The 18,661-nt window shown below is 37.9% G+C and overlaps 2 protein-coding genes across 2 annotated transcripts; both read left to right on the forward strand.

Moving 5' to 3' along the window:
• The first annotated feature begins 6,320 nt into the window (after positions 1-6,320).
• Positions 6,321-13,491, forward strand: LOC141301958 (soma ferritin). The gene is made up of 3 exons (XM_073832160.1): positions 6,321-6,691; positions 8,947-9,093; positions 12,204-13,491. Exons 1-3 carry the CDS (start codon positions 6,524-6,526, stop codon positions 12,495-12,497), a joined length of 609 nt encoding a protein of 202 aa, XP_073688261.1. The 5' UTR covers positions 6,321-6,523; the 3' UTR covers positions 12,498-13,491.
• Positions 13,492-15,525: 2,034 nt separating this feature from the next.
• On the forward strand, positions 15,526-17,547 carry myod1 (myogenic differentiation 1). Its single transcript, XM_073831733.1, has 3 exons — positions 15,526-16,205; positions 16,451-16,529; positions 16,696-17,547. The coding sequence occupies exons 1-3, from the start codon at positions 15,696-15,698 to the stop codon at positions 16,932-16,934; spliced, it is 828 nt and encodes a 275-aa protein (XP_073687834.1). The 5' UTR covers positions 15,526-15,695; the 3' UTR covers positions 16,935-17,547.
• Positions 17,548-18,661: the final 1,114 nt, after the last annotated feature.

Genomic DNA, 18,661 nt, shown 5'->3' on the forward strand with positions numbered 1-18,661 from the left:
TTCTATTTCATGTCTATTCTAATGCCATGTCAAATAAATGATGTTATTTTGAACTTTCTATTCATCAGAATATTATTGTCACATGTCTCCTTATGTCTCTTGTCATTTGCCTTGTGTTTGCACTGTTGAGATTTGGTTTCTCCTTCTGTCTCCCCCTGTCAGTTTGTATGATTTGGATTAGTCCTTGTTAAGTCATTATCGTTTTCACCTGTGTAGCTTGATTAGTTTGCTTTATAAGTCAGTCTTTGAGTTGAGTCCTTTGTCGGTCATTTCATGTGTTCAGTGTGTGTGGAAATCCCCTGTCTCTTCCTTGGAAATCAAGATTAAAAGTATTCGTTATTTGACTTTGACTTTCGCCTCGTCAATCCTGCACCGGCTGTGACAGAATGACCGACCAAAACTGCAATGCTGACGAACGCCTGTGGAACTTGAGGCAGAGCGGTCGGGAGTTGGAGCGGTATGTGGAGGATTTTATTGAGCTCTATCATCGGGTGAGCTTGCCCGATCCCTCTATTGGCATTGTGTTTCTGCTGGGGTTGGATAAGGATGTTATTCGTTGTAATCTCTCTGTCCATGATGTTCCGTTTTTCGAGTTGGTTAGCATAATTCTCTATTTAAACGGCTCCACCTTTAAGATGGAGCCAATAGAGTATTCCTGTTCAGTCCAACATCCAACTCCCTCAGAAGCACAATGCCTCGCACCAGCTCACCCAACGCCAATAGCCTCTACATACCGGTCCAACAGTTCAGACCGCCTGCCTCACCCTGAACATCCGGCAACCCTCCAAAGCTCCATGGCCTGCCTCAGCATTGCTCCGATGACTGCTGCCACACCAGCTCACAAAATGGCTGCCACGCAGGAGTCGGCACGCCTGATGGCCAGCCTACTAGACCCACCGTTGAGGTCAGTACGGACGGCCATGCCAGCTCACAAGATGGCCACCACACCCGTTCACAAGATGGCTGCCACACCAGCTCCCAAGATGGCCGCAGTTCCTGATTCCCCGGCCAGGATGGCCGCAGTTCCTGATTTCCCGGCCAGGATGGCCGATGTTCCTGATATTCCGGCCAAGATGGCCGATGTTCCTGTTTTCCCGGCCAGGATGGCCGATGTTCCTGTTATTCCTGTCAAGGTGGCCATAAATCCTGAGTTCCCGGCCAAGAAGGCCGTCAAGCCTGAATCCCTGGCCAAGATGGCCGTTGTTCCTGAGTTCCCTGTCAAGATGGCCGATGTTCCTGTTTTCCCGGCCAAAATAGCCGATGTTCCTGAGTTCCCTGTCAAGATGGCAGATATTCCTGTTTTCCCGGCCAAAATAGCCGATGTTCCTGAGTTCCCTGTCAAGATGGCAGATGTTCCTGTTTTCCCGGCCAAAATGGCCGATGTTCCTGAGTCTCCGACCAAAAGGGATGAAATTAATATTATGGATATGGCTCTCCCTATGGAGTTCACGGCCCCTATCCTCTCTTCTGAATCTCCGCTGGTTCCGCCCAGCCCTCCAGTGACTGCGCCGCCAGAGCGCCCTCCAGTGACTGCGCCGCCAGAGCGCCCTCCAGTGACTGCGCCGCCAGAGCGCCCTCCAGTGACCGCCCGTCCAGAGCCCGCTCCTCAAGAGCGCCGTCCAGAGCCCGCTCCTCAAGAGCGCCGTCCAGAGCCCGCTCCTCAAGAGCGCCGTCCAGAGCCTCCGCTGGTGCAATCCAGCCTTCCAGAGCCTTCGCTGGTTACGTCCAGTCCTCCAGACTCTCCACTGGTGCAATCCAGCCTTCCAGAGCCTTCGCTGGTCCCGTCCAGCCGTCCAGAGCCTTCGCTGGTCCCGTCCAGCCGTTCAGAGCCTTCGCTGGTCCCGTCCAGCCGTCCAGAGCCTCAGCGGGTCCAGCCCAGCCTTCCAGAGCCTCCGCTGGCCCAGCCCAGCCTTCCAAAGCCTCCGCTGGTCCTGTCCAGCCTTACAGAGCCCACTCTGTCAAACAGTCCTGCCAAACCCCTGAATTCCCCAAAGAAAATTTTGGGGGGGGCGCTATATACCCCTAGCCAACGTGGCCGGGCCGAGGACTGAGGCCAAGGCCACGGGGGCCGCCCTACCACGGCCACACGAATATATACCCCTAGCCAACGTGGCCGGGCCGAGGACTGAGGCCAAGGCCACGGGGGCCGCCCTACCACGGCCACACGAACTGCCTGTCCGGCCGTGGCCGCCTGACCCGCCATGGCCACACGAACTGCCTGTCCGGCCGTGGCCGCCTGACCCGCCATGGCCACACGAACTGCCTGTCCGGCCGTGGCCGCCTGATCCGCCATGGCCACACGAACTGCCTGTCCGGCCGTGGCCGCCTGACCCGCCATGGCCACACGAACTGCCTGTCCGGCCGTGGCCGCCTGACCCGCCATGGCCACACGAACTGCCTGTCCGGCCGTGGCCGCCTGATCCGCCATGGCCACACGAACTGCCTGTCCGGCCGTGGCCGCCTGACCCGCCATGGCCACACGAACTGCCTGTCCGGCCGTGGCCGCCGGACCCGCCATAGCCACCCGAATTGCCTGTCCGGCCGTGGCCGCCTGACCCGCCATGGCTTCCTGTTCCGCCCTGGAGGCCTTCCCAACCCAGCAAGGTCCTGCCCCGTAAAGGCCTCCAGAGCGCCCGCCCCCCCTCCCTGGTGTTTCTATCACGGCGCGAGACGCGCCTACCGGGAGGGGGAGATAATGTCACATGTCTCCTTATGTCTCTTGTCATTTGCCTTGTGTTTGCACTGTTGCAATAATTCTATTCTAACATTCTAATTCTATTTCATGTCTATTCTAATTCTATTTCAAATAAATTATGTTATTTTTAACTTTCTATTCATCAAAATATTCTGGATAAAAGGTAGTATTTCTATTCTAATTATGTTCTAACATTCTAATTCTATTTCATCTCTATTCTTATTCTATTTCAAATAAATGATGTTATTTTGAACTTTCTATTCATCAGAATATCCTAGAGAAAAAAAAAAAGAATTTTGATTTGCCATCAGGAATAAATTACATTTTAAAACAGAAAACAGCTAGCTAAACTGTAATAATATTTTACAATATTACAAAAATAAAGGCAGAAAAAAAGAAAAAAAAGTCATAAGAGACTTCTTTCAAAAAATTATATGTATACAGTTTTTTGCCTTTGATTTTGTGGTGAATCAGAACTGTGACTATGGTTTAAATAATTACTTTTTTGTTTAAATCAGCAGGGCTAAAACCTAAAACAAATTATATGAATTTTAAATCAAGTCAGACATTGTTGTCACTGGATTTTGGAAGTGTATTAATAGTAGTCAAAACAAACAACATTTGAAGAATGTTTGGAGAATATTTCAGGTGAGACGAGAAACAAAACCAGGAACAAGACCGAAAGTTTTGAGTGTTTCTGGACAGCTGCACTAAGAAACTCACAGACAAAGACAAAACATGGACAAAAGGCAGGTGGTATCCTTGAAGGAGGTCTACAGCAAGCTGCCCAAATGTATGACAGCTCTGTTGCATCGTTATCTCAGGGCACACAACACATACCCACCACCATGTACAAGAGCCACAGGCTGTGACCTACAATGACTCAGAAATGTGGGTCACGTTCGCAACCTTAATTCCCAATTTAAACTGAAATCTACCCTGATCCAGGTCTGTTCGCCTAGAGTGTATGTGTGTGTGTGTGTGTGTGTGTGTGTCTGTAATTTGTTACACTTAAGTTCAGCTCAGGTCATTGTATATGTGTCTGAGAGGTGCAGAGGTCAAGTCAAGAGTGCAGGTCCTGTTGACCCAATGCTGGACGTACGCTGAGTGTTCCCCTTTCTTCCATCCAGATCCAACAGGCCCCCGGGGATCTCCCAGTCCCTCGTGTCCGTCATCCGCACAATGACACGGGCCACTGATGAAACAAGAGATGGGTCCACCAGGGAAGAGGGCAGGGGGGACACAGCGAACACCCCAAAGGACAAGCAAATCACTTGCTTTGAGTCGAAAAGGAGAGTGTTATTACATATAAAGTTGAAGTCAAAAGTTTACATACACCATGCAGAATCTGCAAAATGTTAATGATTTTACCAAAGTAAGAGGGATCATACAAAATGCATGTTGTTTTCTATTTAGTGCTGACCTGAATAAGATATTTCACATAACAGATGTTTACATATAGTCCACAAGAAAGAATAATAAAAATAAAAATCATAAAAATTACCTCGTTCAAAAGTTGATTATTAATACTGTGTTGTTTTTATGTTTAGTGATAGTTGTTCATGAGTCCCTTGTTTGTCCTGAACAGTTAAACTGCCCGCTTTTCTTCAGAAAAATCCTTTAGGTCCTACAAATTCTTTGTTTTTTCCACATATTTGTGTATTTGAATCCTTTACAACAATCACTGTATGCTTTTGAGATCCATCTTTTCACAGTGAGGACAACTGATGGACTTATATGCAACTATTACAGAAGGTTTAAACGCTCACTGATGTTTCAGAAGAAAACACGATGCATTAAAAATTTTTGAATTTGAAGATCAGGGTAATTTAACTTATTTTGTCTTCTGGGAAACATGTAAGTATCTTCTATACTGCCCTACAAAGCAAAAAGGCAGTAACTACGCCGAGTGCAGAACTGAGAAAAATGACTTTAAAGTTATCCTGTCATCCAGCCTGTTATCCAATGTTAAAACCGTCCCATGAGGATGCCGCAAAATCACACACATTTGAGATAAGATATTTTGTCACATAACAAAGGATGCCTTGAATGTCATGAAAATGATAATAACTAATTTTTGACCAAAAATGCAGTTACTGCCTTTTTGCTTTGTAGGGCAGTATAGCTTCTGAAGGGCAGTACTAAATGAAAAAAATAAAATAAGAAAAATGTACTGCACGCATCTCCATTCTTTTCAAAAAATTTCACCCCGACTCTCAATGCATCGTGTTTCCCTCTGGAGCACCAGTGAGCGTTTAAACCTTCTGTAATAGTTGCATATGAGGTCCTCAGTTGTCCTCAGTGTGAAAAGATGGATCTCAAAATCATACAGTCATTGTTGGAAAGGGTTCAAATACACAAAAAATGCTGGAAAACCAAAGAATTTGTGGGACCTGAAGGACTTTTCTGAAGAACAGCAGGCAGTTGAACTGTTCAGGACAAACCAGGGACTCATGAACAACTATCACCTAAAAAATAGATAAACTTTTGAACAAGGTAATTTTTATAAATTTAACTATTATTTTCTCTTGTGGACTTCATGTAAATGTATTTTATGTGAAATATCTTATTCAGGTGGTTACTAAATAAAAAGCAATATGCATTTTGTATGATCCCTCTTATTTTTGTAAAAGAATTAACATTTTGCAGATTCTGCAAGGTGTGTGTAAACTTTTGACTTCAACTGTACTTGACACTTTTTGGCGTCTTCTAAGGCATCTTCTATTTTAGACAGAGTTTGAAAAAAAGGTCACATCTGATGCTAGCAAATAATAACAATATAGTTAAAGTGGCAAAAAAAATCCAGTAAAATTGGATGGTCGGTGAATATAATGGATGGATGAATGAATGAATGAATGAATAAGGGATTATAACTATATTGTTTTAATTAACATTCTAAATGAGAATAGTGAAGTTCATCTTTATATGTAATTTCATAATTACTTTTATAGTCTTTGAAGTATGTTTAAAGTGTACTTTAAACATAGCATTTATGGTTAACCATAATATACTCTAATGTAATTTCTATAAGTCATATGTTTGAATATATTTGTAATTATAGATTTGTAAACATAAGGTTGCAGTTTAATACATTAAAAAATTGTTACCATAACACTACAGTTTATTATCAAGTACTTTACATGTGCTTTAGTATGTTTGCCAACACATCAAAATAAGTGTACTGTTAAGCATAGCAAAATATTATTGAAACATTATAATTATTTAGAAGTAAAATTTTTATTTAGTAAAACTTTGAATTTAACATTGTAACAAAGTACACTTTTAAAAAAACGTAGCCTACTGGAGTGTGTTAGTCATGAAAATTAACTTTAAGCACACTTAAATAATCTTTTATTCAATTAATATTATATTATCTGCAAGTACAGCACTTAAGATTTTAAGTAGCCTACATTAGTCTTTCACAAGGGCAGCTCATACCAGCAAACCTGTTTAGGCTGTTCAGCAGGGAAATTGTTATAAAATAATCCTATAATAAGTAGATCCAGTCATTCGTGATGATTTAGCATCATTAACAGTAAAACCATAGTAATTACATGTTAGAGCTGGTTACTCACTCATGCATCCACCCACATAATACCGGATGAACTTGACAGAATGAACGGGAAACGTTTGCATATGTTTCGTCCTCCTGCATCTACGTTTATCCAGCAGCCGTCGACTTTGAATATTGCTTCATCACTATTTCAACATTAAGTTAGTTCATTTATTTCTTAATACGGAAATACGACGTACGACGTAAGTCATGTGAGGACATACAAAGCGAGGACAGTATTGACGTTCAGTATTGATGGCCGTTATAGCGTAAACATGTCGGAACCGAGAGTAAAGCGAATTAAAACTTGCCTTCCCTTGTGTAAAACACATTTACCTTCTGCTGGGAGTCTTGCGAGGCAAAACTTCCCGATTGTTGTGGAGGAAAGTCTGTGTGGAGTTACTACTCTGCTTATGGAGGGCTCTTACAGACTGGAAGCGCTGGTAAGAACTTTACTGTAAACATGATGCGAAGTTATGGGCTATAGCACCACAAATCATCGGTGTAGCAGTGTTGGAGAATTACTGCTTTGATTTACTGAGTTGTTTTATAAAGATTTATATTTATAGAGTTGTATGCCAAACTGTGTTGTATGGGAAAGTGTAGATAATCGACTGTACATGGGTTGTTGCCAGCCTACCGTACAGCAGACTCCACCCCACATTTTATCACTGTATCGCTGTTTTATTAAAACATTATTGGGTATATGAAAAACAATGTCGGAGTAATCTTCAGTACATTTTAAATGTTTTTAAAGAAGTCTTCTGCTCACCAAGCCTGCATTTGTTTGATCCAAAATACAGCAAAGCAATATTGTGAAATATTTGTACTATTCCAAATAGCTGCTTTCTATTTGAATATATTTTAAAATGTAATTTATTGCTTTGATTTCAAAGCTGAAGTTTAAGCATCATTACTCCAGTCACATGATCATTTCTAATATTCTGGTTTGCTGCTCAAAAACATTTATTAATATTATTATTATTATTGTTATGTTGAAAACAGCTGAGAAGAATTTTTTCAGGTTTTTTTGACGAATAGATAGTTCTAAAGAACAGCATATATCTGGAATAGATTTTTCTTATAACATTGTAAATGTCTTTACTAGCATCACTTTTGATCAATTCAAAGCATCCTTGCTAAATAAAAGTATTGATTTCTATCATTTCTTTTCCAATTAAAAAATAAACTCCTAGCTTTTGTTAGTGTATAATGTTACATAAGCTTTTTATTTTAGATAAATGCTGATCTTTGGATCGTTTTGTTCATCAAAGAATCCTGAAAAAATCTACTCAACTAAATATTGATGATAATAATAATAATAATCATAATCATAATAATAATAATAATAATAAAAACGTTTCTTGAAGAGCTAATCAGAATATTAGAATGATTTCTGAAGGATCATGAGACACTGAAGACTGGAGCAATGATGCTAAAAATTCAGCTTTGAAATCACACGAACAAATAACATTTTAAAATGTATTCAAATAGAAAGCAGTTATTTGAAATAGTAAAAATATTTTACAATATTACTGCTTTTGCTGTATTTTGGATCAAATAAATACAGACATGGTGAGCAGAAGAGACATTTTAAAAAACATTAAAAATCTTACTGTTCAAAAACTTTTGAGTACTAATTTTAAATAAGTCCTTAGAAATTTTTGCATTCATGTTGGATTTAAAAAAACGCTTTTATCATTTTCAACTAAATATACACGAAATATCAAATGGAATATCCAAAGTTGGCCAACTAAAACACTTTGCTTGCGTCATACCGGAAAGTACACAGCTGAATTGCTGTTTGTTTGTTTGTTTGTTTAAAAAAATTAATCAACATTTTCATTATAATTTTTGTTTTACAAAGATAATAAATCATGAATATCAAAAAACACTCTCAACAAATTCATGGGGGTCTAAAGTGGTCCTCACTATTAGTTCTTGTCACACACTCTTAAAAATAAAGGTGCTTCACGATGCCATAGGAGAACCTTTTTTGTCTAAATGGTTCCATAAAGAACCTTTAACATCTGAAGAACCTTTCTGTTTCACGAAAGGTTCTTTGTGGCAAAAGAAGGTTCTTTAGATTATAAAAAGGTAAGAAAAAGATGGTTATATAAAGAACCTTTGACTGAATGGTTCTTTGTGGAACCCAAAATGGTTCTTCTGTGGCATCGCAGTGAAGAACCTTTTCAAGCACCTTTATTTTTAAGAGTGCATGACAACAAAATGGCACATGACATGATATTATTAACAATAATAAAGTATTTTGCTACTTCTTTTTCCAAATGTCAGTGTTACTGTAACAGATTTTTAATAAATATCAACCAAGAAATGTTTGTTTATAAAACAACCAAGAATGATCAAGTGCCTTACAATATAACAATACATTGTAATAATAATAAAATAATAATAATAATAACTAGAGAAAAACACAAAGTTAAAAGTGAAACTCAGAAGTCTTTAGAGTAGATTTAAAGGCTGAAATCAGGGGCTAATGTGTATTCATAGACCATAATCACATTTGTTATTATAATTATTATTGTTTTTTTTATGTTTGAAATCAATAGAAAGAAAGAAAAAAACACTCTGACCCCTTTTCTTCACTTATAGAAAACATACAGGAAACTGAGGTTAGCAAAATCATTTTCCGGTTTGTTTTCTCTAAATCAGATCTGTCTGCCGTTCTGTGTTTCAGGCCAAAATCTTTGAGCAGAGTGATCTGGCTTTACCCAGAGTGTCTGCATATTTTCATCAGGAATCAGAGAAGGAACTCGAGCGGGCAGAGGCAATGCTGGAGTATCTGTCCCAGCGAGGAGGAACATACTGCAATAAGAACATCCAGGTAACTCACTCGTCTAACCAGTTAACCAGAGCACCACCACAAGACTTGCCAAGTAATATCACCCAGTTATGAAACAAAAAAGGCATCTTATTCATTTAAAATCATGTTTACTCATGATCATTTACCTGTTTTTTCCAAAAAAACTTCTCTCTTTGACTCATGTCTGTATGCATGGGGCAGCAGCTCTTGAGGGGGATGGAGGGCAGAGAGAAAGAGAGCGATGGGGGTAAACCAGCGGGGGGTTTTGCAGAGATCTCCCCTTTAATGCCTGTTAGGGTATACGTTTCCCCCGTGTTCCGGAAAATTGCCGAGATTAATGTGAAGGCGGAAGGACAGTGCATTAATTGTAGTTCCAGATGGATTCCATGGCACTCGCACTGCTGTCACTTTACACTGCGTCCTCTCTTCTCTCCTTTCTATTTTTTTTTTACTTCCCACCCTTCCCTGATTTTATGACTCGTGTAAAATTGATCCGGACTGGGGCTGGTGAGGGTCCATCAGCAGCGATTTTGAACACCTTGTTATCCGCTCATCCGTGCTGGGCGATGGTCGGACACACTCGGACACAACCGTGTGCTGTGTTAGTTAATTGTAGCTCAATTAAAAGTTGATTTATTTTTGTTGGTTGATCCATTTTGAGCTGTTTAATTTTTTACTTACATTATTTAAATGATAATTTGTTCAAAAATGCATTTAAAAGATTTATGTTTGCATTTATTTGTTAGAAAAAACAACATTAATATTGTGAAATATTATTACAATTTACAATAAATGTTTTCTATGTGAATATATTGGAAAATATCATTTATTCCTGTGACGCAAAGCTGAATTTTCAGCACTTTACTCCAGTCTTCAGAGTCACATGGTTGTTAAGAAATCATTCTAATATGCTGATAATACTGAAATATGTGACCCTGGGCCATAAAACCAGTCTTAAATAGCACTATATTTGTAGCAATAGCCAAACATACATTGTGTCAAAATCTTTTACGCCAAAAATCTATTTAGTAAAGATTAAAGAATAAATTTCCTACCTTAAATGTATTAAAACACCGTTTTAGAAGAACTTCATTTGGACAATATTAAATGTAATTTTCTCAGATTCCAGATTTACAAATAGTTGTATCTCAGCCAAACATTGTCCTATCCTACCAAACCATACATCAATGGAAAGCTTATTTATTCTCAATTTTCAAAAATTGACCCTCATGACTGGCTTTGTGATCCAGGGTCTGATATTTTGTATTAATATCCGTGCTGAAAACAGAAAATTCTTTTAATTTAAAGTTCACAAGAACAGCTTTTATTTTAAATAGGAATCTTCTGTAACATGGCTTTACTGCCATTTTTGATCAATTGATGCATCCTCACAGAATAAAAACATTAATTTAATTTTTCAAATGTCTTACTGAACTGAATGTCCTGAACTTACGGAACTGAAATGTCCTGTTATATCATAAAGAAAATGACATAATTTAAAAAATTAATATGTGAAAGAAACCACTTTTTAAGTAGTTTAAGTTCATTAATTTAGAGAAAAAATAACTTTATTTATTTATTATTCTTATTATTACTAAAAAATCTTTATAAAATATCAAATCATTTTAGTGCGACTCACAAGAACGTAATGATATTTTAAAAAAAATAATAATAATAATAATTTATTCAAAAGTGTTTTCAAATAGTGATTGAGCAAACTTACATGTATTCAAGATGTTAGAAAAATGTTGCTTTTTATTTGATGGTAACACCGCATGACATTTTTATAGTGATTCAAATTAGACCTTTCGGCAACACTTTACAATAAAGTGTCAATTGTTAACATTAGTTAGTGTATTAAATAACATAAGCAAACCACGAAAAAAACTCATTTATTACACTATTTATAAACGTCGGTAATGTTAGTTAAAAAAATACAGTCGTTCATTGTTTGTTCATGTTAGTTCAATGTGCATTAACTAATGTTAATAATGTATTAGTAAATGCTGAAATTAAAGGAGTAGTTCGCTTTCAGATCAAAAATTTACAGATAATGTACTCACCCCCTTGTCATCCAAGATGTTCATGTCTTTCTTTCTTCAGTCATAACAAAATGGTGTTTTTTTGAGGAAAACATTTCAGGATTTCTCTCCATATAATGGACTTCTATGGTGCCCCTGAGTTTGAACTTCCAAAATGCAGTTTAAATGCAGTTCAAAGGGCTCTAAACGATCCCAGCCGAGGAAGAAGGGTCTTATCTAGTAAAACGATCGGTTATTTTCTGAAAACATTTAAAAATTTATATACTTTTTAATCTCAAACACTCGTCTTGCAGAGCTAGAAAAGAAGAGCATTTGAGGTTAAAGAGTATATAAATTTTTTTTTGTTTGTTTTTTTTAGAAAATAACTCATCGTTTTGCTAGATAAGAGCCTTCTTTTCTCTGCTGGGATCGTTTAGAGCCCTTTGAAGCTGCATTTTGAAAGTTCAAACTCGGGGGCACCATAGAAGTCCATTATATGGAGAGAAATCCTGAAATGTTTTCCTCAAGAAACATAATTTCCTTACGACTAAAGAAAGAAAGACATGAACCTCTTGGATGACAAGGGGGTGAGTACATTATCTGTAAATTTTTGTTCTGAAAGTGAACCACTCCTTTAACATTAGAAGTATTGTTCATTTTTAGTTCATGTTAACTAATGAACCTTATTGTAAAGTGCTTTTCTTTAAAAAGTAAAAAAAAAAACGTAACCATATGAAACCAACATGAATATAAAAGGTACATTTCAAAGTACTTGGCAAAAGATTTGCTTCATCTTGGACACTTTTATCATCACTGGCCCCATGATTTGCAGTGTTTTCACCATGATGAATAGCCAATTAGACAAATTTTAAATAAGAAAATCACATGTAACCTCAACGCCACTCAAGGCCAAGCTATATCAGCCCTGTCCCAAATGGCACACTTGACACAGACTTCCTCACATGTGGGGGAATCACGGGCTTCCCTCACATGCGCCTGTGAAGTCCAAGCGCCTGTAGGGGGCTATTACATTTCAGAAGAGTGCACTGACCAATCAGCATCCAGAACTGAATAATTCTGTATTTAACTTTCAATATGCAACATTTACAGAGGCCAGGCACTGAAGAGGTTTGTGCCATCCTTCCTGCTTTGGAGATCATGCTCAACCAGTGGAAGGAGGAGATGAGCGTCATGCTGGAGCTGAATCAGCTGGCGCATGAGTACGGAGATCCACACACTGCCAGTGTAATCAAAAGTCAGTTCATTCAGCCCCTCGTCCCAAAGGTCAAGCTCGTCAGTGACCTCTTGACCAGCGCGCGCAGAGCGGGCTGCACCAATGACTGCGCCGGTGGCTTCGGCGAGTATCTTATCGACCGGCTACAGGAGACGCTGACGAATGCTTAGACTTCCTCTTTGTGGTCCATTGGGAACCATGTTTGCAGTGCAACAAGTGTTATTTACTATATGTGACTCTGGATCACAAAAGCAGTCTTAAGTAGCACAGGTATATTTGTAGCAATAGCCAAAAAAAAACATTGTATGGGTTAAAATTACCGTTTTTTCTTTTATGCCAAAAATCATTAGGATATTAAGTAAAGATCATGTTCCATGAAGATATTTTGTCAATTTATTACCGTAAATATATCAAAACTTAATTTTTGATTAGTAATATGCTTTGCCAAGAACTTCATTTGGACAACTTTAAAGGCAATTTTCTCAATATGTAGATTTTTTGCACTCTTAGATTTCCAATTTTCAAATAGCTGTATTGTTTCGTGGTCCAGAGTCACATATAATATACTATTTCAGTTTTTCAAAGCTTTAAAATGTCATGTTTAATTCAGTGTGTTACTCGCCATTTCTTTGTAATTATTTGTGAAATTTCCTAGACTGAAAATGTAAATCCTACACCTACTTTTTTTTTTTTAGAATACATGGAGACAGATTATATATTGGTCCAAGTGGGAAAATAAAGTGCAGACATGCACTCACAATAGTGCCAGTTTTGTATGTAACAAGTCACTCCAGTTGTAGATATTATTTTAATGTCATTCCAGTAAAATCAAGATGTTTTTCAGTAACAGTTTTTTTAATTAGTGTATCACATTTATACAGTATAGGGAACACTGCATTGGCCTGTTTATCTTGTGTGTGAGAATTGTATTTTTTTTTTTTTAATAAAACCTATTGCCTATTTTTTGTGTAAGCAAAAAAGTAAATATATATTTTACATTAGCATGTCTTTGTTTGGCAAGCATTATTTCAAATGAAAATTATATATTTGTATTTTTTGGGGGGGAGATTTGACTGCATTTCATTATATTTTACCTTGTCTTTTTAGGTTTTGACTTTTGAATATTATCCTGCACTGATTTTAATAAACACTGTCCACATTTTATATGCCGTTGGGTGTTTTTTCTTTATAGCATAAGAAGTTACCGTAAAAGAAATGCAGTAAAATATGATTTTGTTCATGTAATTGTCAAGTTATGTGACAAATGAGTTTCCAGATAGCACACGTACGTCTGCAAGATGTCTGTTAAAAATCTCCTGAAGCATCTTCTGTGTACAAACGTCTTTTAGATGTAAATGCAGACGTCAAATAGACGTCCCCGCGATGTACGTGTGCTATAACCCTGATAGCACACGTACATCTCGGAGACATCTATTTACATCTGCAAGACATCTGAAAGACATAGTTTTCTCATCTGCAATACGTCTATTGGACGTTTCCTATCAGATGTCAAATAGATGTCTATTAGATGTCTTTAAGATGTTCTTCAATCAGAATGTAGGTAAAACTGATATCTTACAGACATCTGCCAGATGTTTGTACACAGCAGATGCTTTCCAGATCAAGAGATCTTTAACAGACATCTTGCAGATGTATGCTATCTGGGAGGTGTTATTATTGTAGACTTTTGATCATAAAATCTTAGAATATATGTTGAAAAGTTGCAATATTTAGCAGCCTGTGTTGAGGTAAAACGTACGAATAAGAGAGAATGAGGAACACACACAAACACAAATGTTTACTTAGCTAAAATGGGGTCATTGCATAGACTTCTATTGTTTTTATATACAGATAGTTATACTTTTTCTAACCTAAACCCTAACAGAAAACGTTCTGCATTTTAACAATTTCAAACAACTTTGTTTACTTTATTTTTTGAACCAGTTTTACAAATCAGGACATACCCAGAGAGATTTTTTAGCAATTTTGTCAGGTTTTGCTCACTCTTGGGTAAAATTTGTCCCCAAAATAAGGTTAAGTAGGTACACATACACAAACACACACACATACTCGCTTTCTCTCTATCTCTCTCTCTAACACACACACATACTCGCTTTCTCTATCTCTCTCACACACACATTTGGGGCTATTCAAACAGAAAAGTAGTTTTTAACTCTCATCTGGCTCTTTAACGCCCCCTATTGTTGGACTATTGTGCGTCTATCAACTATTGTAAGAAACGCTAAATAAAATGAGCCCCATCATGAACTTTAGATCGTGCAAGAAATGAACTTTAGATAATTGATTCTCCTGTAATAAATATACAAAGTGCACAATGGGAAAAAAATAAAAGAAAAGAAAACATTTGCAATCTGTCCTTGTTGTGCGTACGTTTGCGTGTTTCATAGGCCTAATTAAAGCAAATGAACAGTATGTTTGAGTGTTGCAGAGTTCCAATGTTTTACAACTGATCTAATGCAAAAAAATATTTAGTGTGCGTTTTTCCCCTCAGTTTTGAACAAATGAGCATCTATTCAATAGGCTACATTTAAGCCTAAGCTGCTATAAACATGTGCACGCATTTCAATGTATTTCAACGATATTTTGAGTTATCACTCGTGTTCGTTTGAGATTTTCGATTGAACACTATGAACATCTTATGCATGTAGCACTGGAAACCAAAACAAAACGTTAGGCTAACAGCTTTTTTTTCTGTTCTGTTAGGGTATTAATGAACTGTTGTTTATCGTCTTATCATAGTAAGTACTAGTAAGTTATGTAGGCTACTTATTAATCAACAAATGATAGCTGAAAGATACACTGAAACATAAAAGGTGAGTCCTTTCTCAAATGTTTCTTGGGAACATTCAGGAAGAAGTTAATTCTAAGCCAAACTCTTTGACTTGATGACAAATAATCACACAAGTTATTTCAATCAAATATACATACTAAACTTAACAAAGCAAAGCAATAAGAGCAACTTTTACCATTATTTATAAATTAATCCATCATTTTAACATTTTTATGGCCCCGTCATTAGCCGAAGTGCCAGGCCGTCAAAACCACGCCCTCTCTCTCTCTCTCTCTCTCACTCGTTCATTGGTCAAACTGTCTTCTGTAGGACACGCCCCCGACCGGCTGAGCTGAATATAACCAGGCCGTGATCTCTCACCAGCAACAAGTACCTGAAGGGTACAAGCAAAGAAACCTTTCCAGGATCTGCGATTTGTAAAGGTTGACTAGAGCAATATTGTATCAGGATCGGAAGGAATTTGTCTTAATATTCCTAAATCCTTAAAAACTTTACTACTTGGGAAGCATTCAAGTATAAGCCTATCCAATTGTTTTTTACCCTATAACACATAAAGATGGAGTTGTCGGATATTCCCTTCCCCATCCCATCAGCTGATGATTTCTACGACGACCCTTGCTTCAACACCAACGACATGCACTTCTTTGAAGACCTGGACCCCAGGCTCGTCCACGTGAGCCTGCTCAAGCCCGACGAGCATCACCACATCGAGGACGAGCACGTCAGGGCGCCCAGCGGGCATCATCAGGCCGGCAGGTGCCTGCTGTGGGCATGCAAAGCCTGCAAGAGGAAAACCACCAACGCCGACCGCCGCAAAGCCGCCACCATGAGGGAGAGGAGAAGACTCAGCAAAGTCAACGATGCTTTCGAGACCCTCAAGAGATGCACGTCCACCAACCCCAACCAGAGGCTGCCCAAAGTGGAGATTCTGAGAAACGCCATTAGTTACATTGAGTCTCTCCAAGCGCTGCTAAGAAGTCAAGAGGACAACTACTACCCTGTTCTGGAACATTACAGTGGAGACTCCGATGCCTCCAGTCCGAGATCCAACTGCTCTGACGGCATGGTGAGAAGTTCGTTTTATATATTATCGCTCGAGATTATCGTCATCATATTATTTAATATAGTTTCTCGTTTATTGTACATTAATTTAGTCATTCATTCATTCGTTCGTTCATTCATAAATGGTTTTAAACTTGGCAAAGAATAATTGGCAATACCAAATTATAATTTGGTAGCGTGCAATCTTTTTAGAATGATAACGTCACATTTATAAAGTTTGCTAACTAATTTACTTTTTGCATTTTCTAGATGGATTTCATGGGTCCTACATGTCAGTCCAGAAGACTGAACCGTTATGACAGCTCTTACTTCAACGACACGCCAAATGGTAGGTCATGATTTGAAAACTGTCATTGTACTAAATAAATAGATAATTAACTAAACAAAGATTAAGTGACTCAAAGTTCGTTTTTTAATAGAAATCATAATATTATTAAGTTCACATTAAATCCAGTTTGAATTCATATTAAAATGTGTTATTTATTTCTTTACAGCTGACGCACGGAATACTAAAAACTCAGTGGTGTCGAGCTTGGATTGTCTGTCCAGCATCGTGGAGCGAATTTCCACAGAGACCCCCGCGTGTCCCGTGCTGTCGGTACCGGAGGGGCAAGAAGGAAGCCCGTGTTCTCCGCTGGAGGGGTCTGTCCTGAGCGATACCGGGGCCCCCGCACCGTCCCCGACCAACTGCCCTCAACAGCAGGCTCAGGATCCCATCTACCAAGTGCTTTAAAGATCCCCAACATTGCAAAACAATTTGAAAAGGACAAAATTGAAAAACATTCAGCAGAAAAAATGGCGAATCCGATCTTAACGACAAAAGAAAGACTGTTTCGATCCACCGCTGGAAACTGTAGGAACGAATTCTTTCTTTCTTTCTTTCTTTCTTTCTTTCTTTCTTTCTTTCTTTCTTTCTTTCTTTCTTTCTTTCTTCTATTTCTTCTATCTATTTTTATGCTGTGGAAAATGAATTCCTTTATGAAAATGGCTCAGCAGATCAGCAGAAGTGAGTTTCTTAACTACGCTTATTTATATTATTGTATCCACGTGAAAATGTGACCATATTTTTTCTTTCCCTTTGTGAATATATTTTCTGTCACCACCACCTTTTATTTCCTAATTATTTGCGAGAGAATCGTAATCCAGATACGAAAAGTAGGACCACTTTTGTACATGTGTAAATAAGATCTGTTTTGTTAAAGCGACGGAGACGAACAAACATATTATTGTATTTAATGATGCCTGTTTGAAACACTAGCTTGTTGTGTCTTGTGTTCAACTTTATATTTATACTTCTTAAACGAGTGAATGTCGGATTAATAAAAATATAACTATTTATACTCAAACATTGGATGGAATGTTTTGATTTATTCTATGCGACACTATGGAATATTAATTTCAAACAAAACTGCTTTAGCGGGACTGAAAACAAGGCTGTTGTTCTGAAAGTCATCATGGTAGAATTCATTCAATACAAAAAAAAAAGTTTTCATAACAAAGAGAAATTACCCGTTTGGCTATAAATAATATTTTAAATGTTTACATGTTGTCCTTTTCTAACGAACTAACTTAGAGTTGGAACAATTCTGTGTTTTTCCTCGAAGCTTCCCCAAGTTATTTGGTTCTAGTCTAGTGGACCATCTCAATCAAAATAGCTAAAAGCAAATAGCCGTTTATGGAACGGGGTAAAAACTTGGCTTCACATTAATCCGATTCGATAACGAGTGAAAAGTAGAATAGACCCATAATCTATAAACTTTGATTCGTGTAGGCTTCATTCAATTATGAATTTATGCAAATATCGAATTATTTCGCCTACAAACTTCCACTACAGGAAAATGTTTGATATTGTTAATAAAAACTGAAGTAATTGGCTACTATTTTTAAAATAACAGATGAATTATTTAACATCGAATGTTTTATCATAATCATCATCTTAATGTTTTCCCCACGTCTTTAAAAAAATGTGATAATGGAACACAGACACGAAACAGCAACAGCACCATCTTGTGTACTTAACTTCATAGATCAAATACAGTCACCCAATAGAACAAGTCAACATATAGCCTAATATATTTGCAAAATGTTCACATCATAGGCTATTGTTGTTGCTAACTAATTATCAAATTGTGTATTATCACGTGCTGTTGCACGCCGCATGCATGCTCAATATGTGGTTTGTAAAGATATTTTATAAACCATGCATTTAGAAGAAGAAATTCATATATGGCAGATCTAGGAACTTTCTGCCACATTTATTAAACAAAAGTTAAGCTTATTAACAGGATCTGTGACTGTCCGTTACCACAATTTGTTTTCCACTCGTTCCTCAGAGTGTTAAATTTGTCTTTAGGCTATTATAAGTCGGATTAATGATTTAATTAATTCATGAGAAGCTCATAATTTTGTTAAAACACTTATATTAATTGCTATTTGAGCTAGAAAATTGGAATTGTTGGA

This window comes from Garra rufa, chromosome 25 (assembly GCF_049309525.1).
Source record: "Garra rufa chromosome 25, GarRuf1.0, whole genome shotgun sequence".
Lineage (NCBI taxonomy): Eukaryota > Metazoa > Chordata > Actinopteri > Cypriniformes > Cyprinidae > Garra > Garra rufa.

Bases quoted from the DNA above. Each gene is read 5' to 3' on its own strand.
- LOC141301958 (XM_073832160.1), top strand. From the start codon at position 6,524: ATGTCGGAACCGAGAGTAAAGCGAATTAAAACTTGCCTTCCCTTGTGT. The intron at 6,692-8,946 runs GTAAGAACTTTA...TCTGTGTTTCAG, and splicing joins CTTACAGACTGGAAGCGCTG to GCCAAAATCTTTGAGCAGAG. The intron at 9,094-12,203 runs GTAACTCACTCG...CAACATTTACAG, and splicing joins ACTGCAATAAGAACATCCAG to AGGCCAGGCACTGAAGAGGT.
- myod1 (XM_073831733.1), top strand. From the start codon at position 15,696: ATGGAGTTGTCGGATATTCCCTTCCCCATCCCATCAGCTGATGATTTC. The intron at 16,206-16,450 runs GTGAGAAGTTCG...TGCATTTTCTAG, and splicing joins CCAACTGCTCTGACGGCATG to ATGGATTTCATGGGTCCTAC. The intron at 16,530-16,695 runs GTAGGTCATGAT...ATTTCTTTACAG, and splicing joins CTTCAACGACACGCCAAATG to CTGACGCACGGAATACTAAA.